General features: G+C 34.9%; 3 protein-coding genes across 3 annotated transcripts in view; 2 read left to right on the top strand and 1 right to left on the bottom strand.

Moving 5' to 3' along the window:
• Positions 1–9: 9 nt before the first annotated feature.
• Positions 10–2,103, bottom strand: LOC105151099 (uncharacterized). Its single transcript, XM_011064621.2, has 4 exons — positions 1,841–2,103; positions 1,077–1,167; positions 727–884; positions 10–375 (listed from the first exon to the last, which is right to left on the bottom strand). Exons 1-4 carry the CDS (start codon positions 1,906–1,908, stop codon positions 54–56), a joined length of 639 nt encoding a protein of 212 aa, XP_011062923.1. The 5' UTR covers positions 1,909–2,103; the 3' UTR covers positions 10–53.
• Positions 2,104–3,313: 1,210 nt separating this feature from the next.
• On the top strand, positions 3,314–9,366 carry LOC105151100 (maternal embryonic leucine zipper kinase). Its single transcript, XM_011064622.2, has 13 exons — positions 3,314–3,493; positions 5,519–5,827; positions 5,954–6,104; positions 6,185–6,294; positions 6,418–6,571; positions 6,652–6,758; positions 6,820–6,987; positions 7,073–7,270; positions 7,345–7,561; positions 8,156–8,222; positions 8,290–8,440; positions 8,529–8,632; positions 8,702–9,366. The coding sequence occupies exons 2-13, from the start codon at positions 5,684–5,686 to the stop codon at positions 8,973–8,975; spliced, it is 1,845 nt and encodes a 614-aa protein (XP_011062924.1). The 5' UTR covers positions 3,314–3,493; positions 5,519–5,683; the 3' UTR covers positions 8,976–9,366.
• Positions 9,367–12,197: 2,831 nt separating this feature from the next.
• The window catches only part of sv (paired box protein shaven), a 184,244-nt gene continuing 172,479 nt past the window's right edge, over positions 12,198–23,962 (top strand). Inside the window, exon 1 of the mRNA XM_087409610.1 lies at positions 12,198–12,347. The gene's annotated coding sequence lies outside the window, so the exon portion shown is untranslated. The remainder of the gene's footprint in view (positions 12,348–23,962) is intronic.

The raw sequence follows: 23,962 nt of genomic DNA, 5'->3' as shown, positions 1-23,962 counted from the left end.
AACAATGTCTCTAATAATAACTGGCATTTCTTTAATTTCTAATAAAATTTTTGCTAACATTCTTTACTGTCTTCTACAGTCAGGTACTCTTTAAAATTCTCTTCGGAATTAAGATCTTTTATAGAAAACTTATTGGCTTTCATATGTGCTGATTCTCGAATTTGTTTATATTTATTCTCTATTAGAGTATGTCGCAAAGCTACTATCCTTCTTACTTTCATAGAATAAAACATAAAAACAAGTTGTAGCAATCCTAACCCAACACACGCAAGAGCTACTAGGAGGCCAAAGTATTCATTCGGTGTTTGTGGAGGTGGTGGTGGCCACGGTCCTCCTGCTGTACGTACTTTATATTCCCATTGACTGCTATATCGCCTGCAACAATGTATTATGTTATTGTATTCAATTTTGTGCTCACTGTTACATGTTTATACAGGCAATATAGAATCAATTATAAAAATAAAGTCACTTTGCTTCAACTTCTATTCAAAAACATTATAATCTATACAACAGAATTCTGCCGTTGCGTAAGAGTGGAAAATAATACAATTTCAGTATTACAAGCATAATCACTGATTATTATAATTCGTTTTAAATAATATGTCAAGTTTTTTACAACTATTTTTGTCAAAGCACAAATTTGGAAATGCAAAAGCAAGAATTTTAAAGGTACGATTTAATTTCATATTGCATTAGCATTTTTTAATAAAATCAATATTAACTTACGTGTTCTGTGAGTTATTTACATAAGATGGATTGTATTTATTATACTTCAAATCAAAATCATATTGGCGCCTTGTATTTTCTTTGCTTAGAATCATGTACGCTTCGTTCAACTTTACAAAATCATTATGATCTTGTTTACCACTAGTATCAGGATGCAACTAACAAAAATAAATGCGCAGTTTATAGGCTAATTGTTTTTTTATGTATCATAAAATAGAGACTAATGAAAACAGTAAAAAATATGCTGTTTACATTTATAATATTATCCAAATTAAAAATTTATAATTTCTCCTAATATAAATTAAGTACCTAAAGCATTACATACTTCTTGTATTTAGATAATTACATACTTGTTTTGACAATTTTATAAAAGCTTGTCTAATCTCTTTCTGCGACGCATCAGGTGAAACGTTTAAGATTTCATAATGATTCTGCTGGTACCTTTAAAAGGAACGTGCTACATTGGCAATAATAAATCTGTTTTTTTTTAGCAGGCTGACACTTTCTACACTCAGAACAAAATAAATATACATCTCATATGTTAAACGGAAGGAAAGGAAAAAAAAAGATTGTGAATAAATATATTAATATATAGTAATATATAATAGTCTCTCTTTTAATTTTCCTATAATTTTGCAAATTTTTGTACTTTCATGCATAAAATATTCGAAAAAAGAAAATCGTCGCTCTCGTTTCCTTTTTTTTAAATTTCGTTTTTAATGTTTACATACAAAGAATAAATGATGTAAATTTTTGATCACAAACTATTCTCTGCTATAATTTAAATCATATAAAAAAGTAATTTGTGATTTTAATTAATTAAAGCAGAGAATTTGCATGGAATAAGCATGTAGAGAGTTATCATTAAATTGTAATTTTCTTAAATACTGACAAAAAAAAAACTGAAATTAATAAAAAACAAACATTTTCTTTTTTTCGAAATACATTTCACTCATGAAAATATATAATTTACAAAATTACAGAAAAATCGAAAAGAACATTATACTAAACATTTATCAAAGATTGTAATAAAATACAAAAAGTAGCTAGCTAAAAAAACAAATTTATTATTTGACAATGATTATGACATAACGTGACGACAAAAGATTCTAACCTCCAAGTTCCATAACTTCTAGCCACGCAACAGATTTCCGATTTGCATACTCGTATGAACTGTGCCATTGTTTATCAATACAATATTTCTCAACAAAGTGATAAATCATTTCGAAAACTTGAAGCATTTTGCGCATTGACAGCTTGTCTGTCAGATGATGGCTGCCATCTTTCATATAAAAAAATATTTTACAAAGAGAAACCTGAGAGAGATGTCGGTCTTCTTTCTATTATCGTCGAAATAGTCCGTACACTACCGCCAGTACATCTATTTTACGTTTGGGAATTACATGACATTATATACATTTTCTGACACTATCGATAAAATCGTATCGACGATAGTAGATGTGGTTCGTGTCTGTATTAAATTCTTCAAAAATAAAAGTTATTTAGTATTCATTGTTTTAAATAACAACACTTTTGACTTACTCCTTATTTAATATTTTAAATAAGTTTTTGGAACTTATTTTATATTTTTTATTTTAATTCGTGACAGTTATTTTATTGAGCCGTGATCGGCATTATACGTAAATTTAAAGAATTATTAAACACAGAATAATTTGCAATAATAATAGTGTCTTAAATTAATTTAGCTCAAAAATTAAATATAATGATTAACTAGATATTTAATATTTTTAGTCAAAGCTGTAATATTTAGCACAAACTATTTCACATACTATATATATATATATATATATATATATATATATATATATATATATATATATTAAGAATTAATATATGTATATTAAGAAAATTTGAATGTATTTTTATATAAAGATACACATTATTAATCTTTATTTAAGTATGAAACATTAAAAAGAATAATAAAAATTGAGACATAATATTAGAATATCAAACTCAACAAACGAGAATGGATTGAAATAAATTGAAATGAATTCAGATTTTCGGAAATATTGATTCACAAATGTTAAAATGAATGCTTTTCAATCCTGAATTTTTATCCATTTATAAGAATTGCATGGAACATACCTGTATGTCTATGTCTTTCAACCTAAAAATAATATTAGCTTTTTCTGTGCACACAATAAACATTATGAATACTGTTCAATTCAAAATTTTGAATAGGAAATGCAGTTTTTCAATCCAATTGCATCCAATTGAATCTACTTGAATCCAATTGAATTCAATTAAAATACGCATTCGAATAGAAAAAAATTTCAATCCATTTTAATCATTTTTCGTTTGCTGGGAAAATAATTTCACTCGAATAATTATTAATTACGTTTAAAAGAATCACACAAGTAATATAAGATTGAACAAATAACAGAGATGGCACAAAGCAAAGCGTAAAATGTACGACGATACCCGTTTGTTAAAATTATATAAAATGTGAATTGAATAATTTTTCATACGTGACATTTGCGCATCAGAACGGTGAAGGATGGGGCGAGGGATGGGGACGCGCGGCGAAAAGCGAGGGGGAGCGTGTCGCGTCGCGCGGCGCGGTGGTTGACCACGTCATCACTTTGGTATTCGCTCGGCAACCTTGGAGGGGGACGGCTGTGATGCGAATCGCTTCGAGTGTCGCATTAAATTTACGAAAATTTAGACGATGTCATTGAACGCGAATTGATCAACACTCATAATTTGCGAATCGTGAACATGTCGAAGCAACTGCTGTTCGTAGAAGGTATAGTTATTCTATCACAGGTTTGAAATAGACATCGAAATATACGGTAGTTTATAAATTAAGAATTGTCATGTTTAGATCGGTATTTATCCTCTTTAATGGTCATGAACATGAGTGATAGCACGTCGAGGGTTTTGTATATCACTTTCAATTTGTATTGCTTGCTTATTTATATTTTTAACATTACAGAATTACAAGTATATTTTAGTGATCGATTTATTATATGCAAAGGCCTCATTGCTATCTCTCGCGTCAGATGGACGCCAATGATTGCATGGTTTGTACCAACAGAAAGTCGAAATTATTTTTATTCCTCGTCGCTTTTCGTGAAATCCATTTGCGAAGTCTAATTTGTTTCTTCGGAGATTTTTATAAAAGATTGGAATTAATCCTAGGTTTTCTCATCTGTAATTACTGAAAGCATTACTTAATTTTGTCAATGACAATTGCTATATATATTTTGAAGTCAAGTTGCGAAATTAATTCAGTATATTTTAGCATACAATTTTCTTTGTTTTATTGAATGTTCTCTCACTAGCAATGATAATATTAGTAATAGTACTGTTTTAATAACAATAGAAATTTAGTATTATATGATTAATATGGATAATTATATTGTGAAATTTTATAATAGTTTTATAAATAGTTTGCTCAATTTTCGATTCCTCCAACAAAAATATGGTTACGAATGTATATATTTAATTTTCTAACTGTTATTTAAAAAATTTTTAGGTTATCGGACACCCCGCCATTCCAGAATATTATTAATTTATATGTAGATATATGTATATACTTTTCTATGATAAAATGCATGCGGATATTATGAGATTAATTATGTTTAACGAATTTTGATTTTTGTCGATTTACCAATCGACAATTTTTACCAAAATACTTTATATTCTTTTAAATATCGTGATTACATGAATTAAAAATGTGTGTGTACAAAAAAATTCGTGATAAGTCGAATGGGTATTCCTATATTAGCAGGATATTAATAATTAAAATTTTTGAAAAATACAGAAAAGGAATTGTTAAATTTTTTAATATAAATGTTTTTAAAAATATTATTATTGAATTCGTCTTATCTCGAACAGTTGGTACCCGAGAAACTTTTGTACCCATACATATAAAAAATTACAATAACGCATGTATTTTATTATTATTAAATATATTCCTTCGTAACCACTATTCTATAAGGAAATTATTCTATCCGTTTATTTTTAATAAGAGATGATTTAGTGATGTGTGATAGAACATATTTTCTCGCGAATTTTAATATTACATTAAAGATATGATAAAAATAGTAATTTTAATTGACATATTATCATTATATTATCATTATATTAAAATTATTACTATCGTAAGTATAATCTGAAAGATTCGGGATTCATATCCTCTTGTAACTAGTATTTGACGAATTGCTTAACTTTTCTTTGCAAATGGATTTTGTGAATTTGACGTAGAATAAGAATACATTAAGTTCGCTCTCCACTATGAAAATTGTTCTTCTTTGTATCAGATACTACTAAACCAGCGTACAAGGCGCACTTTGATATGATGAAATTATTGAGATAGTTATCTTGAACGCAATGAAAGTGTTGTTATAAATATATTAATGATTTTTTTATCGCAATATTATTAAGTTTTATATTTGCAAATTAATAATTAATAATAAATGCGATATCTAATTGTTGTTAGTATTTCTCTTGTAAACGCAGAAGAAATATTAAATTTATCAATATTTTATTAAACATTGATTTAGAAAAATTTATATTATCGTACGTATTTTTAACTTTTCGTATAATCCTACATTACTAAAATATCTTATTCACTCAGATTTCTTTCTGTATCTGATAAGAAAGAGATTAGCTATTTGGTGCTTGTTAAGGTAGTTTCCTTCTTACTCCACGTTTAATATTCGCCGGTAAATAATGTTGAAGGAGATCTATCTTATCATTTGTCTAAGCATCGAAGTATAATTATTTGACGTTCAGCGATTGCACATTCTGTATTTGCGCATGGCAGCACTGATAACGGGAAAACGGTCGAGCGAGGTGTTGATTGGCCGTCAAAAGTTGTTTACGTTACGGAACCACCAGAACCACGTTTGAAAATTGATGCGACAATCGAGGCGGGACCGCGACATTTTTCCGGCATTTACGATTCACACTTCTTGTGCCGGGCCTGACGATGGTGCGATACGCCGCCCTGAAAGGATTATACGACCTGGAGAAGACGATCGGTAGCGGCGGCTTTGCCAAAGTGAAACTCGCGACTCATGTCGCTACCGGCGAAAAAGTTGCCATCAAGATTATGGAGAAGACTGCATTAGGCGTAAGCAAAGTTTCAATATTTATTTTAAGAAAAGGAAATGTTTATTGTAACTTTGCCTGTCAATATTTTTTTTCATCTTCTGTCTTAAAATATGTGTATTATGTAATTAAAATGTGTGTATTCTAGGAAGATTTACCAAGAGTGAAGGTCGAAGTAGAAGCACTTAAAACATTATTGCATCAACACATCTGTAGACTGTATCAAGTGATAGAGACAGAGAGTCATTATTTCATGGTTATGGAATATTGTTCTGGTGGAGAACTGTTTGATCACATAGGTAAGTTTAAGTTATGACATAAAGAATCTTTTGTTATCTAGAAAATCTGAATATTAATGACTATTGTATTTGTGTTCCAGTTGAAAAGAACAAGTTGTCAGAATCTGACTCTCGTAGATTTTTTTACCAGATAGTGTCTGCCGTTGCATACATGCATAGTTTAGGATATGCTCATAGAGATTTAAAGCCTGTAAACATACTTTTTTTTAAATATATATATATATATATATATATATATATAATTTATCCTAGAAAGATTTACTAAGAATCACTAAGTGTTTTGAGAATAAGAACTTATTTTCTTATTTAACAGGAAAATGTTTTACTGGATAAAGATGAGAATTTAAAGTTAATTGACTTTGGGCTATGCGCGAAACCCAAGATGGGAATTCAGGCACATTTGTATACCTCTTGCGGTTCTCCTACATATGCTGCCCCAGAGCTCATAATGGGAAAGAAATATTTAGGTAATTAAGTTTTTAAAATGCTTTTGATATTTCACTGTAATTTAATATTTAATATTTAAGTTGAAAATTTTTCTTTGCAGGCTCAGAAGTAGATATCTGGAGCATGGGAGTTCTTCTTTATGCTTTACTATGTGGCTTTTTGCCTTTTGATGACAATAATTTAGAGAATTTATATAAAAAAATACTTGTAAGTTTTATAATTGCTACTGCATATTATGACATAAATGTATAAATTGTATTTATTTTAGAGTGGCAAGTATGAAGAACCATATTGGTTATCTAATAATAGTAAAATGCTAATCAAATCAATGTTACAAATCGATCCAGCAAAAAGAATCACTATTCACGAATTATGTCGTCATCCATGGATTACTAGAAGTTCTCTGAAGCCTGTATCATTCATTCACAGAACAGAAGTAAGAATTTTTATTGCAAAGAAATTGACTTTTTATATTTTATATATTTTATATGAAATTCTTTTTTTTCCATGTAAATATTTAGTTTGAAAAAGATAACGAGGTATTGAATACTATGTCCGCCATTTGCGGTGGGAATAGTATAGATATATGGAAAAAACTTCTGCAGAGTGATAGAACCGATTATAGAACGGCTACATATTTGTTGTTACTCGACAGAAAATTACGTGGACTTTCATTGAAAATAGCACCTATAACGAGATCTCATCTTAAGCAAGAAATGGTAAAAAAGTAAAAAAAAAAAATCATTTTTCAATGTAAGATTGATTATTGAATTGTACAATTTTTATTTTGTAGAATGGCAAAACTTTTCCACAACGTGAAATGGTAGCTAACAATTTTATAACTAAACTCGATCATTCTCCAAGGAACAGAAATAATGACCAACCTACAAGGATTGATGTCACTTATAATGTTTTGCCTAAAAAAAATGAAGATAACTTCATAGAACCATCATATATGTCGACAAGAAAAAGATTACGAAGCAGAGATTCTGATGATGTATCATCGCCCGGTAAATATTTGATCACTACTATCCAATATTCCAATCCTTTTACTATTTATCGTTTTTTATAAATATGGAAACATTTTAATTTTTATTGAAATATCATTATTTTATCTTCAAAAATTTTTCTAATATTTCCAAATATATTGATTTTTATGTTTTTGTGCATTTGATTTTTTGTACGCTTTGTACATGCAACTGTTTATTAAACGCGTTGCGGCCGCAGTTAAGTTAGTTCCACAATACATTTTCTAAAGTTTATTTCTAATTAGGTGATGCTAGCACCATCTAATTAGAAACTTTAATGAAAGTTTCCGACTGCGATAAATTACAGTAGTCGCGCGAAAAGTAGATAATTACCTAGAGAAGAGCAATGACTTGCTAACAAACGCAATTTAGACTTAAGACTTTTCGTGTACAAGAATCCTTCACTAAAATCCTTTAGAAGATTCTCCTCCTCAAGCATCATCACATTTGAATCCTCATCACTCAGAAAAGTATTAAATTTTTTAATAATTTATGTATTTATATATGATTATATGTTAATTATACATAAATAATATTGAAATTATACTTATAATTTGGCTTTTTATATTAATACAGTTCCAGCAAAGAAACTACCTGAAAATAGATCAGCTACTCCAACGCAATCCTTGACACCAGATTCCAAGTAAGTACTTATGAGTAACACGAAAGTAATACAACAAATATAATATTCAAAAATACAATATTTTTAGAGTTTCTCAAACATCTACACCTGGTAGTGCAAGAAAAGTTATGATGGGCCTAGAGAGAGGATTGAATCGGGTAAGATGTGTTCTCACACCGAAAAGGCGAGCAAAAAACGAAAACACCGATCCCGATGAACCAAATATATTATCAGGGAAGGTATGTTTTATACTTAAATTATATATGAAAATATTAGAAAAAATTTTTATCTTGCAAGTTGGCGGTAAATTTTATTTTATTATTGAAGGGTCTTTCTAATGTATCTGCAACATGCAGCGGTTGTCCGAAACATGTTCTCTCGAAATTACGAAGAGCACTTCGACAAAAGGGTATAATGTGCCGTCAAAAAGGGTAATTATAATTTTATTCTGAATACTATTTTTTACACCGTTGTGTTTTTAAAAACATATATCGTCACAGATTCATTTTGCAAGGGGAAACTGAAGAGTCCTTTTCAGAAGATAAGACAAACTTGTCGAAATCAATTTCCTCACAGAATTCCTGTTCCTTCGAATTGGAAGTCTGTCTCTTGGAAATCGATCCGAGTGGTAAACGATTAGTCGGTATTCGTCGGAAAAGATTAAAGGGTGATGCATGGGTTTATAAACGCGTGTGTGAGGAAATTCTTGCTCTCACTGCAGAAGATATTTCCACAGATTCCAATGTTTCTTCTGAATCTAAGTGTCCTATTTAAAATATCATTTTCATAAATATATCTACAATGTAGATTTTTCGATATAGGCGTTCTTAACAATCTAATTGCCTGAGAGACGCGAATGTCTTGACTTGATAATTATATATAATATTAATATTTTATAAGAAAAACATCGACGTTATGTGCAACACAGATAGTATAAGACTTAAACATATGCAATTCTAAAATCTATTAAAATGTTTAATTTAACTTAAAAAGAGATTATTTTGCTTCTAATGTACATTTATTTTTATTAAAGAGGTAAAACTATAAATAAGAAACAGATCTGCAAAGATCTATAAATATATTTTGTTTGAAGATATGAGTAATATAAAATTATAATGTAATATAGTAGTATTTACGTGATATAATAAAATTATTATTGCTTCTATACATACATCTCTTTATTTTCACATCCAAAATAAAAACGAAATATTCATTAAAATATGATTGATTCATTGTAATGAAAGACATATTATAGTATCATTGTTCGACAAATGTTCATATCGGGAGAAATAAATATCATATTTTTTATTTTCTCTCTATCTTTCATGTAACATCAATATTGATCCCAAGAATGTTCCTACCAGATCAACTGTTCTATGGACAACACAAAGAAATTTCCTGTGCGAGCACTTTGAGTGCTCCTTGCCCCTTTCTGTCCGGAATATGTAAAGCTCAATTTCGCGTTTATACCGCAGATATAAAGTATCGCGGCCCGTTTGAACCGGTCCGCAGACTCCGCCACTGGTCGGTATAGAACTATAGACAGGCGAAGATATAAAATCACCACAAATCGATCAGCATAAAGTGGTGCCGCACGTTTACTTCACTTTCGCTTTATGGGAAGACGAAACCGACCTTTTATCTTTGCCCGCTCAATAATCGCCGGTTCTTCCCCGCGCGTAGGTAGGTAGACAGGTATACCTCTCGCGCGCGCAGATCCAGTCCAATCGGCCGCTGTTTTTTCTCCCATACCGATTCGGTACCGGTGTAAGACAAAGCCAAGTTGCTGCGGCTTACCTTACAATTGCTGTACTTGCAGCGTGTATACTAAAAATAAATTTAAAAATGTGCAGATTGCCTGCAGAGTTGTAATATGACGATGTGAGTTATCGTTCGCTTTTGGAGATTTTTCTACGGAAACTGAAATAGAAGATGGGAAAAAGAATGATAAAATGAACAAAATGTATAGTATTAAAAAAGCTTATTTAATTCAGGCTCCAATAAATAAATCTAAGAATGTATAATAAAGCCTATTTGAAGCACAGGATATATGGGTGCAAACATTTATTTAAAAGATACACAAACGTTTCGATTCTTGGTTTGGATCCTTATCAATACGAAAAAGCCATAAATATTGATAAATACGAAAAATTTAATAGTAAACCGTATACAATTGCTACGTATCATATCTAAATTAATTCTAAGCAGAATTGTAAGGCTCGTAACATATTCTTGTAAGACTTGTAAGAATTTTTAAGTGCTTATATCTTTATACAATATTTTTATAGACAGCTTCTTACTAGTCATAAAATTTATAAGATCGTAGATATTTACGAATATATTTACGTCACGATTATACATAATAAAATTAGAATATTAATCATAAGTTCTTACAAGTTTTACGAGAACATGTTATGAGTCTTACGATTGTGCTTAGAATTGACCCATTATTTGTATGAGCATCGTTTTTGAGTTACATATGATCGAACGTGAATGTATAATATAGTCCAGCAAACTTCTTGAATATCAAATTATCCGATTTGCTAAATAAAGCAATAGATTAACAGAAACGAATATTTTCAAAAAGCATGTATTATAAATGAAAGTGTAATATTGTATTGAAGAACAAATATTTATACAAGAAAAAACATTGCTCATAACGGGATACTGTATCACAAAAAGTAACTCGTGCCAATAAGCTAGTAATTAATATAAAACAGATTTTCTTATAAAATTAATCCTAAGTAACTATAAAGCAAAACACCTGGAGGGATATAAGGAGCATTCCTGCTCGTGATATAAGTTAATTTCTAAGCTGATCAGATACAAATTGCAATTAACAGTATCATCCGTGCGTGAGTGCACGCACGTGCATGTTGCGATCTTTCATCGTTGCTTTTAGCCGAAAGAATCGAAGCAAAATACAAAAATGTATAGGCTTAATTTATATCTAATTTATTTGCACATACATGTGACGTTAAAAAAATTCTATATTACTTATGCTTGACTTCTGCATAATGCATATATTTACACATTTTCTAATCATATTTCACATGAATTTATATGCTAAATTGTATTTTAAATATGATTAATTACGAATAGCCTTTTATTTTTAGAGATTTTTAGATAACCCCTTTTTTTCATTTTAGTCTAATTCTCTTTTGATAAGCGCTTTTGTAAGAGATAAGTACAGCATATAAGATAAAAACGTAAAATCTTGATATGATTCGAATAGTTATATATATATATATATCGAACGGCTGCAACGTGTGATTTATTAAGTCCGATCTACATAAGATACAGAACACGAGTCGCAAGTCGCAATTAAGCTTGTTGCCTGTTGTCAGCCAATCCGATGCGTCCATTTTTAAGTGACGCTTCGAGATTGGCTGACGCAACAAGCTTACGACCTGCCACTCGCGTTTTGCGTCTTACATATGTAGATCGGGCTTTAAGCATAAATTAGTTGTAACTTGTGAATTTAAACGTGCATTAGAATCGAGTGAATTTTGCAGCGTACAAGACAACGGCGTCAGCTATCGAGGACATTATTATCCATGTGCTGCCTCTCGTTCTCGCCATCCATCGGCCGCTCGACACCGGTTCGTACCAATTACCGTCTAGCCGGCAGCTAATTAAGGATTGGGGCAATGAGGCCCAGCGATACAGTTTCCGCGATAATGATTATCCACGATGGTAATTGAGCGAGTGGTTATGAACGCCGCAGGGGGATCGTGCAAAGAAAGAGGGAAAGTACGAGACGTGAACGATAAAGAAAGAAAGAAGCTACATCATTCTGGATTGGAAGTATGTAAGTATGACTTTCTGGCTTTTTACATATTACATATTCTTGTAATTCTAAAGTTCTCTACCTTCGTAAAACCCGCGCATTCTTTAATCATAAAATAGCAACGTCATGATTTCTCTACATTTGTAGAGATATCCTTTCGTCTTCGTAGAATTAGATTTCTGATGATTTTATTTGTACAGGAAAATTCTATAAGAGAAAGAGGATACTCCTCGCCGATGAAGATGATAAAAACGGTGGCGGCGTGGATCTTGCGAGCCGAGAAAGATGGAACTCCTTCTACCAATTTGGATTGCTTCGAGTCAGGCGAGCTCGCGAGCAAGACGCATTACCGAGAGGTAAGTGTAAGCATATGTATAATACAAAGCCACGCATACGAAGAAGGAGAAGAAGAAGTAAGGGTAGCACGCGCGGCCCGCTTCTATCGCTTCCGGGCATCAGCGTGCTCGCGGGCCGCGGCTAATTGCTCTTTAATGCAAGCGAGCGAGCGAGCGAGCGAGCGAACGCGTTGCTTTTCTTGGGTGTATGTCGAAGAAAAGTCTCGACAACGCAGTTAATGATGAAAATGCCACGTTAGTGAGAATTCTGTGTTTGCTATTACGAAGTGATTTTTCATAGGGCAAAGTTATACGGTTTGTGTGTAAAGAAATTTTAGAAAATCTCATTAAAAACAAAAACCTTGGGGAATCGGTTTAACTGAATTCATTTCGTGTCTCTTTTCATTTCTCGATATTAGAAAATTAATCTTCATACGGCGAAACAATACAATCATGGCACTGACGGGTGAAAGTAAATGTAGTTTCTTGCAGTTTCCTCGTGCAATTGTATTTTCTTGAAACGCAGTTTCTTCCGAGTCACGTACTGCAATTTTAAAGTGACATTCGTTACACGTAAAAGAGGCGATTTCTTCATCGTACACCTGTATACATCTGAAGCATACAGTGTTAGATTGTTTCTTCTTTGGATAGACAGAAGCCGCGAAGAAGTCGTTATGCAGCTTGCACTCGGGATAAAGATGGGGAGCGCTAATCATCCGACTTGCCTATTCATTTCTCTTCTTTTCTTTCGGGGTCGGCCTTGTTTATTCGCGAGAGGAAAGGGCGCGCTGCTGGTAAAAATAAAGGGCAGAGAGCCCCGGATTCGTCGAGGCATGACCAGCGCGTCCACCAGAAGCTCATACATATGTACGCGGCTCGAACCGGACAGTGGGCAACCCTCCTCTTCCTCCTCCTCCTCTTCCTTCCCCTTCTCTAGGACTCGCTCCCAGAGGGAGATCCCTCCGGAAAAATGAATATGCAGCCCGCGTATAGGAGGGTATTATTTTATAAAATTTACTATCTCGTGCCTGCGCATTATCCACCCTCCTGCCAACCTCACTGGCAGATTCGCCGCGAATTTTCCGCGCTAACGTGAAACCGGACTTCTATATAGTGGCGAGAGATAAAACATTCTTAAAGCGGGCCAAGTATTTTCTATCTGAAAATATGTATATTCCAATCTGAAAGAGAGAATTTTTCTACTATAAATTTCCTTCACTATCATTCAAGACAATGTTGATACGTTTAAAACTCATGCCTCATGCATGTAGTTTTTATATACGAAGAATTTAGACATGGTACACTTTATAGTAAAATGTATATTTTAATATACAAAATACTAATATATTTTATATCAAAATCTGTCTTAAAGTAAGATATGGATTCAAAATACGTAACTATGGAAGAAATCTGTTTGTAGTCTCTTTACAATCCTCATAATAATTTATACCTTCGACGTCTTCTCACTCCACCTGTTCCACAACACTTCCTTCGGCTAGTAGGGTGGTGGCCCTCAGCCGAGGTCTAATTACAACGTCGCTCGCGAGCGTAACCGCTTGTGTTTTTCCAAGTGTGCTTCGTGCGGGGCTGCTCTGGCGCTTCTATAAAATTGTAGCCCCCTTATCGTTGTAGAGGAAACGAAACATTAAATCGGCTCCGGCCAACAGGGGCGGGCATGTTTCGGTGGGTGCGTCTGAGATTTCCTGTGTGGACTGTGGATGCTAGGAAAGGATGGCTTCCTACGTAAAGGGCGCGTCCTGGTGTGCGTCCTCACGTCGAGCGCTCGATTTATATATGAGTCAGAGAACATGAAATAATCCGCCCATCTTTACCGTATAAATATAAATGTAGATCGTATCATCTCGATCCCATCTCCATAATTTAGTTTCTTTTTTGCCTTTTTTAGAAATATCAGAGCGGTGATATATTTCTATGGGAATGGAATGTAAATTCGTCTCCGTATATTTATTCATTATATATTTTCTATTATAGCGAAGTCGGCACTACGCAACATTATTCTGTTCTCCACCAACCGATCTTCGCGCAAACGCGTGTTTTTTTACACGTTCTTCTTCTTCTTGCATCCGTATCCTCGTGCCAATATCGTACGATATCTAAACAACTTTATCATTAATGCAACAGTAGGAATTTGTATATAATGGTGCTACGTACATATGTAATATATGCCGGACTGTCCGCACATAACGGTGATATCATAAGATACGAACCAATAGCCGCAATTGTATGGAAATATGTATCTATGAATGAAGACACTTTCATTTATGAAACCAGATACTTATGTACCGGACACGGGCGTTGTAACATCCTGCTATTATGTGTCCTTACCTACCTACTCGTTCTCTCTTTCTCTCCTCCTGCTTTTTTCTCCCTTCGTCTTTTCGCTCTGGTCCCCGCTAGAGCGTTACCCACCTTTGGTGTCCATCGTTCACGTGGATATTACGCTATCGTATCAATGTATATAATTTCACGTGTCTCGTGCATTTTTTTTTGTTTTTCGTAATAAGCGTGATGTCGCAATCTATCGCTTTTGCGAATCGTATAATCTCTTCTTCGAAGCCAAACATTTGCGTGCAGTTATTGCCGAAGTCATTGACGAACGATTCTTATAATTAGCGTTTGATATCGTAACTTCGAGTAGGAACTTAGAATTTTTTTTACAAAAAAAATTTATTTCGACTCTTGACATCGTCCGCGCGAAAGACCTTGTTGCGACACGCTTGCACTGCGAGTCGACGGAAACAACGCGCAACCCTTTCGAGGAGGACGAGACGGACGGGAAGAAAAAGGCTGACGAGCAGATAGTAGAAGGGAAAGGAGAGAACGAGGCTGAATGCGCCGACTGTGACGCTTTCCGGTCAGGTGCCGCCCTGACGATCCCTCTTCTTCCAATTTCCACGTCGAGATCCGCTCGCTCATTCACTTGCTTTTGCCCTCACTGTATTTTGCCTTCCCTCATCCTTCCCTCATCCGGATGTCATCCGCCTCCGAGAAAAACTGGCAGGGAAAAGCAGGAAATGAATTGTTTCCGAATATAGATCAGGAGGATTTTTTGAGGAGAAAAGGTAGACAAGTACCAAGTAACAATACGATATTCGGTATCCTTCTTTACGAAACGTGAGATGAAGAAGTCCATCCAACGTCGCGCGCGATAATTGGATTACAATTGCGATCCTTGATTACGTCACCGGCCTTTTACAAGCTTCATTCGCGCTATACTGTACGAATGATTCTTTAACATTCTTATTTCATTGGTCAGCGTGATCGTATCTGATTGTTAATATTAGAATGAAGACAGCAGTCTTGGTGATTCTTTTCTGTTTACCACATTACTCCGCGTCGTAATTATCGCGCTGCCTCGGGAGGCCATTGTCACAATGGACGTCCGGAGTTTCCCTACGATTATCGTACCGAAAATCTCTTCGTGGTCGAGCTCCTCATCGACTTCCTGCCGGCGATGGACGATGATTATTTGTCGCAATGGCATGGTAGACGCACGTGTAAAAATGATACTAGCGACTTGATCTCTTCTCATTGTCCATTATATTTAAAATCCGTATCAAGAACTATGACAAATGACTTAAGCATATACTGATTGCAATTACCGTAATTTAACTATAACTTGTAGTCATTTTTTAAAACAACTATATATTTATAATTGTGCAAATATTATTAATCATGCAAATATAGCCAATTGTGCTATAATATTATAATTAATAGCACACATTACTTGAAAATCTTTAGTTTTTTTTTAACGTATTTTTTAGTTATTATTGCTACATAAATAGTAAGTGATTTCTAAAAAATAGTTATATTCACAATAATTATGATTTACTGAATAAAAATGTTTATTTTATCTATCATTTATATCTTGGTATTTTAGTATATTAATATTTGAAGTTATAATTTATAATACAATTTTTTCATGTTTGAGAGAACTTATATGTATATGATTATTATAATTTACATTATAGCAGTAATAATCATAAAAAAGCTATTAACAATGCAATTATAATCACAAATATCGAATATTTTTCCCTCAGTGTAGACAATATGTCATAATAAACATATTCTCTGACGCAAGAGTAATTAAAAAGATCGAAGAAATTATTAGCAATTTGACAGTTAGATGATTTAGCAATTAGACAATCATTCCGCTGACGTAAGCTGATTTCATTCGTGTTTCTGTTCTCTTATATCAAAAGTTTTTGTGCTCCTGCATTGATCTTTATTATTGCCAGGGTGATAATCTTTTCCCTTCATCTAAATTCTCTTTGAACTATGCAAACTGTCTTTGCACCGCATTATAATTACGATCGGTAGATAAATATTTCATTCGAATTCTAAAGAAGTAATTTCTGCGCTCGTACTTCTACTGGCTCATCCATCGTTATTAAATAAAACCAGCAAGTCTTCGCGTTAGCATACAAATAACTTTCGTTTCACATCATCATCGAATCGCCGTCAACGTCCGCGATACAATCAACTTTGGTATCGTTAATTAATCCCATAATAACTTATCCGCGGCGCGGTTGCAGTTTCCTGTTTATTATAGCGTCATCGTTTTTAATTCTAGAGTCTGGTCGTGGACAATATATGAACGAAATGCAAGTTTACGCGAATTTCTTAGTAATTTTTAAATCACAGAAAAATTAAATTGGGTGGTTCAGCAAAGCTATAGCTTGTTAAGTGAATTTAACATCTATAACTAAAATAATATATATTTTATGGTTTAACAAAGAAATTATTATCTCTAAGCAATTATTAGTACGCTAATTCAGTTAATTCTTTGCTACAATGAAAATTGCTAATATAATAAGTTTTTTCAATACAGCAGCAAAATTACGTGTCATCTTAGCTAGGTTGTTTTGTTAAAATTCTTTTAATTTAATTCTGCATTGAATTGATTTTCATAGAAAGTATGCTATATTAACAAATTTGCTGTGCTATTACAATAAATATGATTACCTCGTTACAATAAACATGATTAAATCATTAATCTTATAGCTGTACAACTTTGCTACTGTAATATAGAAAACTGGCTGTTCGTATGTTGCAGCTGTAGATTTGTTGAATCAGTGAAGTTTTCAGTTGTTTCGACAAATATTTTTTTTTTCCATTAAGAAAAAGAGGATAGAATTAAAAAATTTCTCGATTCAGTTTCTTGATCTGAAGCGCCATTTTATTACTCGATACGGACCTACTCTTCGAAATAATCTTCACCCACGTGAGGTCAATCAATTTGATTCTCTTCTCTTCACGGACACAACGTCGAGTACCGTTCTCCGGTTCGCCGCGTTATCATTATCGCGAGCGCGATAATCTGCGCCACGCGCGGTCGAGGCCTCTGGTCGTAGTTTCTCCGCGATTATCCTACCGAAAAATCTCTCGCGCTCTTTCTCCTCACCCCGTGCACACGCCAACCGGGGCCGGTCGTCGTCGACTTCCTGTGCCCGCCGGTGGACAATGACCAGCACTTGCCGCAATGGCAGAGAGCGGCGGGGCAGACGCGCTCCTAATATCTATTCGGCCGATCTAGTTCGCGGAAGCCGCCGTTATTGTGGCACGAGCGTGTGCGTGTGTGCCCGTCGCATACAATCGCGGCCTGTACAGGGTGTACCAGGAAACGATCATCACGCGATTTCAGCATTTCGTAATTTGCGCACGAGGCTTCGGACGCGGCGTGGCGCGGCGCGGCGCGGCGTCTTTGGACGCGTTATCGCCATTAATTCGCAAAGGTTCCGGGAGGAAGAGAGATAGAAAAAGAAGCGAAATTACGTGCGTTCTTAGCTTGTTCGACGCTGTACGAATTTATACACCTCGTATGAATTGGCGTCAGGTACACGTACGCACGTACGCGTATCGACGGGGACTCGCGGCGTGTCGTGTGCGTGCGTCGGCGGAACGAAGAGGCCCCAGTGTGGCGTGGCGTGGCGTCGGAGAGGACGATGAGGAGGTGGAGAAGGACGAGGGAGAGGAAGAATCAGAGGAAGGGGGAAGAGGGAGAAACACCTCCGGAGAGCCTCTCTGGAAGGAGGATATGATGGCTCGTGGCGTTATGCTCCGCGAGCTGTTATGCTCCTCGGGCACCACCGGACCATAAGCGAGGCTACTTCGCTCCGGCGCAACAGCCGCCACGTTTCTCGTTATATCAACGCATCGGCGTCGGCCAAATAAAGTTTGCGCGCGTGAATCTTTTTATCGCACGTGCACCTTTTTTCGATGGCGAGAAACGCGCGAGATGAGAAATTTCTTTTTATCGAACGCGATTAGACCGCGATTCGTAACCGAAATATTTACTTTTCCGGTCGGATTTAAAGATTATTTAATTCTTTTTAATTGGAAGAAATAGTTTCACGTGGTATTACTATATTAATAAGGTTTAATCTGGCCTTCGCAGAAAGTTAAACATGTATATTCTTGCGACATAGGTTTATACGAATAATCATAAGTACATATAGCGATTGCGGACGACGCACGATGTTGCAATCGCAGGAAAAAGAATCGTATGCTCTTCCTATTGTTAGGCATGCAATCACGAATATGTCGTTATCGTATATATACGTGGCGCAATATTAGCATATACTGCGAACGTGACGTTCATCCGATTTCTTGACACCGCCTTCACCGGATGCAGACGCCAATGCATCTAGGCACGAGCCACTCGAGGCTGCGTACGCCGAGTGATTGCCGATAAATCATGTTTTTTTTTTATAATTTTATAATATACTACCGTCATGTAGTCCTGATGGATTCCACGTATATTATGGAAAATGCGTGTGTAATAGCGAATTGATCGTTGTATTTTCCATCCCGAACGTTTTTAACCTTTTCACGAATGATTCCACTTTAACGACGAATTAATGCAAATTTATTATTTCATCGTATCTCTATAATATCATTATTAGATGTTTCAATATTTAAATTTTATATATATATATATATATATATTATATATATATATAATTTAAATACTGAACTACATTTAATAATGATTATTAAATGCAACTATATAATGCAACCATATAATGCAAAATACTGATATATATATATATATATATATATATATATATCAGTATTTTGCATTATGTAATTGCATTATATAGTATTTTGCATTATGAGTTTGATGCACGCGCGTTATTAAACATACATATATATATATATATATACCAAAAGTAGTTTAATAAGTTAACTTTTCAATTTTTTTATTTACTAAAGTTTGACTCACTTTTCAACATAGTTTTCTTTTAAAAAGTCACTGACCTATTAAACTATGCCCGCACATACATATAGATATATGTAATATATAAAATATAATATATAGATATATAATGTATAAATATATAATATATAACATAAATACATTTAATATAATGTATAATATATAATATATATTGAACGATATTCTAAATAATCTTTTATCACAATTTGTGACAGAAAGTTAAAAAATGAGCGACTGTGATATGTCGGTTTTCCTCTCGCGGTTACTTTCGGGTCCGTTTTCTCGTCTTCCTCGAGAAACCACGGAGCGTGTGCATCTTGCCGCCGTCACGCTACGCGTAATTCCCGACAGAGTTGGACGCCAATGGATCTAGGCACGAGCCACGAGTCTGCGTTGAATATGCCTCGCAGTCTCTGACCCGCAGTTCCTCTCGGGGCTACAGTCTTCCGAGGAGAAAGAAGGGGAGGAAGAATATAACGAGTGCCTCGGTGGAGGCAGCGGAGGCAACAGAAGAAGGGGGCGGTATGGCAAGCCGAAGGGGGTGGTGGCGAGGGGGGCAGGTTAGCGTTCAGCATGCGTAAGGAGCTGCAAGGCACATTATGTCTGGAGGCTCCTGCGAGGCCGGGCTAAAACGAACGAATAAGAAAGTAGTTAAAGTCTCGGGTGGCGAGGGTGGTAGAGGTGGCGGTGGTGCTACCGAAGGTAGAAGAGGACAAGGGGAAAGGAGGTGGGAGAGGAAGACAGGGGGTCCGCCTGCCACGCGCTACCTCCTCTTTCTCCTTCGCCTTCACTTCCTCCTCCCTCTTCTTCTCTCCCTTCTCCCCCTCTTGCTTATCTACCTCCCTCAACCACCTCCTTCCGCCTCCTTAACTCCTCCCTCACTCCTCTTCCATCCACTTCGGGCGATCATCTTCCGTGCCGCAATATGTAACAACGACTCGTCACACTCTGCTTGTCGGCGCACAAGATAATTGCCCTCATTATAGTTATTTAAAAAGCGCACCGCGTGCGCGAACGCGCGCCACCGCTGCCGCCGCCGCCTCCAACGCGATCGAACCGCCGATATAAAGACGCTGCCGAGCGCGAATTTATCGCGGGGGATGCTACCGTAGGAAAAGAGAGATAGAGAGATACAGAAAGAGAAAAGAAATATAGGCGGTCGCACGACCGCGCGCACTTCGTCGGAGGTAGCTGTTAATTTCCGTCCCCAGGGGCAGCTTGTTCCGCTTCAGGAGACTCGCACCGGCTAACATAACGAGCTGGACCGGGAGGACACGCGAAACTTAAGAATACGGAAGCTGATTTAGGATAATGCTCAATCCGTTACATTTACCATTTTTCAAGATCTCAATGAAGAGATACTGCATAAAGGAAAGACTTTGAACATTTTTACGTTTGATAACTTTCAATGAATCTGCAAGTTCGTATAAAATAATGAAGAAAACCTATTTCCTATTTCCTTTTATCAAATATAAGACTCTATATACACAAATGGTGAGCTGACAAAGCACAATCTATTTCTAATATTAGCAGCTTGTTTCGCTTCAGGAGACTAGCATCAACTACATAACGAGTTGGATCGGAAGGATAACGCTAATCCGTTACATTTATCATTTTTTAAGATCTCAGCAAAGAAATACTACACAAAGGAAAGAATGTTCACATTTTTACATTTCAATAACTTTCATTGAATCTGCAATTTTGCAGATAAAATAAAGAAGAAAAAAATATTTCCTTAAGATATATCAAATAAGACTTTGTATACGCAAATGGTGAGTTGGCAAAATAATCTGTTTCTGATATTAGCTTGTTCCGCTTCAGGATACCAATTACGTAACGAGTTGGACCGGGTGAATACGTCAAACTTAAGAATACTGATTTAGGATAATACTTAATCCTTTACATTTACTGTTTTTCAACGAAGAAGTATTACATAAAGGAAAGAATGTTCACATTTTTACATTCGATAATTTTCATTGCTGCATAAAAGAAGAAAATGAAGAAGAAAAAGATACTTCTATAGGATGAATCAAATAAGTCTCTGTGCACGCAAATAATGAGCTAACAAAACGTCATTTATTTCTAACATTAATAGCTTGTTTCGCTTCAGAAAATTCATACTAACTGCATAACTGGATCGGGAAAACGCGCGAAAGTTAAGAATATGGAAATTGATTTCGGATAACGCTCAATCCGTTACATTTACCATTTTTCAAGATCTCAGCGAAGAGATAAAGCAAAGAATTTGAATATTTTTACGTTTTCCATAACTTTCAATAAATTTGCAATTTCGCATAAAATAAAAGAAGAAGGAGCTATTTCCTCTTAAGATATATCAAATATATACACACAAATGGTGAGCTGGCGAAACGCTATCTATTTCTAAGTGCTATTATCGAGTGCAGTACGTTTCAAACCACGGCGACGTCATTATTTTTTAACGAAGAGCCAAAGGAGATAGGCATGCTCTTGATTTTCTGGTCTGGTTGAGATTACGATGTTGCAACATGCAGCGAATGATGCTACTTCAAACACAAAGTGCTGGAATGTGCGTTTATTAGCGGTCGCGGACTTTAATGCGGCGGCAGAGGCGAATCATCGGGCGTGCTGTATTTGTATAGCGGGTACCGTTTTAAGTAACGGTAAACATCCAAGAAAATGTCGGGGTGGGTGATAATTAAGGCACCGGCGATCGTTAAGTTGACCGTTTTCTACCGAATACCAATTTAATCCTGAAGTCAATGACATTCAAAAAAAAAGATGAATTTCAAATTACAAAAATTAAAAGATGGCGAAGAGAGAAATATTACAGGTCTCGCAATAATAATAATAATACAAAATTCATCTGTCTTTTCGCATATGTTTTACACTTTATAGCGTTTTTCCCTTGGCTGCAGATAGAATGCATGTTAAAGCTGTCGAACACGAACTGATGTAAAGATGTATGTTTAATAAAAATTAAAGTACAAAAACAGGTTAGATTAAAGCGTAAATTTCTCAATACATTTTATTGTTGTTACATTTTATTTTTATATCTTAACTTTTTACACTTAGAATTGTTAAATTGACTCTTATATGTTCTTTATAAAATCTTTGTATTGTTTTTAAAATTAAAAGTCCTATATTTTTCATAACATTTCATAACATTTCATTGTATTGTTAAGTAAAATATATATTTTACAATTCGAAATATTCGCCTTTCACTTTTATACTCAGATTAAATAAGTGTTTAACAATAGTTTTAACATGCACTCAGTGAGCAATAGCGCAGCCAAGGAAAAACGCTATTAGATTCGACGTATTATCGTTTATATCGACGGTAACTTTCGTGTCACAATGCGAAACGTATATTCGATGATAAATGACGGTGTCGAATTAAAGCGAGAAATCTGATTATTTTTGGTAGCCGATAAAAATCGATGCGTATATGCCCGTACCGGTTCTGTGCTTTCTAAATACATTTGCCGCTCATCGAACACCAGATTTACGTTTATACGGGCGTTTAATATATCAGAACGACGATGGCAAAATCATATTCATCGCGACCGCGTATGTGCGATTCTCGGTGCAACGAACGCGCCGGAAACCGACAGTCAGAAACGGTAACTTGCACATCGAGATTCTGCGTTTTTGCCAAGATTTTAATCGTCGGCTATCCTACACGCTTAGTGCATAATTTTTGTTATTATCGCGCGCAAACTCTCTCCTGCAGTAGTGCTTAATAATTGTTTTTTTGATCAAATCGTGTTATTACTACCAGAATATCAAATCAATTGTCACTGAATAAGCTCATTTCACAATTGCGTAGTTGTAAGTGATTGTAGTTGTATAAGAATTAGTTTTGATCAGTTACTGTCAATTATGAGAAGAATATTCGTGGTTGATCAATTCTTACACTGAAAGAAAAGATTGGTTGTTGCAACAATTCAGATAGTAAAATATGGCGTAGCATTTTTAATCGGCTGCAGCAATCAGTTTTTGGTTGTAGCAGCAAATTTTTAGTTGCGTCAGCCTATCGAAATCATATACTGACATTGCGGATAGGCTAACGCAAGTAAAAATTTGCTGTTACAATCAAAAACTGCCGCAGTTGATTAAAAATGCTATGCCACATTTTACTATCTAAATTGTTACAGCAATCTTTTCTTTTAGTGTACTAAAGCTCTAGATATATACCAAAATAACGCAAGCCTTTTTTATCTAAGCCGAAATGCCGACAACTTTTCTATTGGCTATTTCGACCGCTATTTTGGATTTAATGGTCTGTAATCCAATAAGCATTTAGTATTATTGATATATATGGTTAGTAAGTCGAAAATGGAGGACCTTTGCGCTACTTTGGTATATCCAGAGCTTTAATTCTTACAACTGTAATCACTTATAACTACATTTACGC

Source organism: Acromyrmex echinatior, chromosome 9, assembly GCF_024713525.1.
Source record: "Acromyrmex echinatior isolate Ae372 chromosome 9, ASM2471352v2, whole genome shotgun sequence".
NCBI lineage: Eukaryota > Metazoa > Arthropoda > Insecta > Hymenoptera > Formicidae > Acromyrmex > Acromyrmex echinatior.
The sequence above is the reverse complement of the archived record's forward strand: the minus strand, read 5'-3'. Positions and strand labels throughout refer to the sequence as shown.

Bases quoted from the DNA above. Each gene is read 5' to 3' on its own strand.
- LOC105151099 (XM_011064621.2), bottom strand. From the start codon at position 1,908: ATGGCACAGTTCATACGAGTATGCAAATCGGAAATCTGTTGCGTGGCT. The intron at 1,168-1,840 runs GTTAGAATCTTT...TTCCTTTTAAAG, and splicing joins AGAAGTTATGGAACTTGGAG to GTACCAGCAGAATCATTATG. The intron at 885-1,076 runs GTATGTAATTAT...TATTTTTGTTAG, and splicing joins TTATAAAATTGTCAAAACAA to TTGCATCCTGATACTAGTGG.
- LOC105151100 (XM_011064622.2), top strand. From the start codon at position 5,684: ATGGTGCGATACGCCGCCCTGAAAGGATTATACGACCTGGAGAAGACG. The intron at 6,295-6,417 runs GTAAACATACTT...CTTATTTAACAG, and splicing joins CTCATAGAGATTTAAAGCCT to GAAAATGTTTTACTGGATAA. The intron at 8,633-8,701 runs GTAATTATAATT...ATATCGTCACAG, and splicing joins ATAATGTGCCGTCAAAAAGG to ATTCATTTTGCAAGGGGAAA.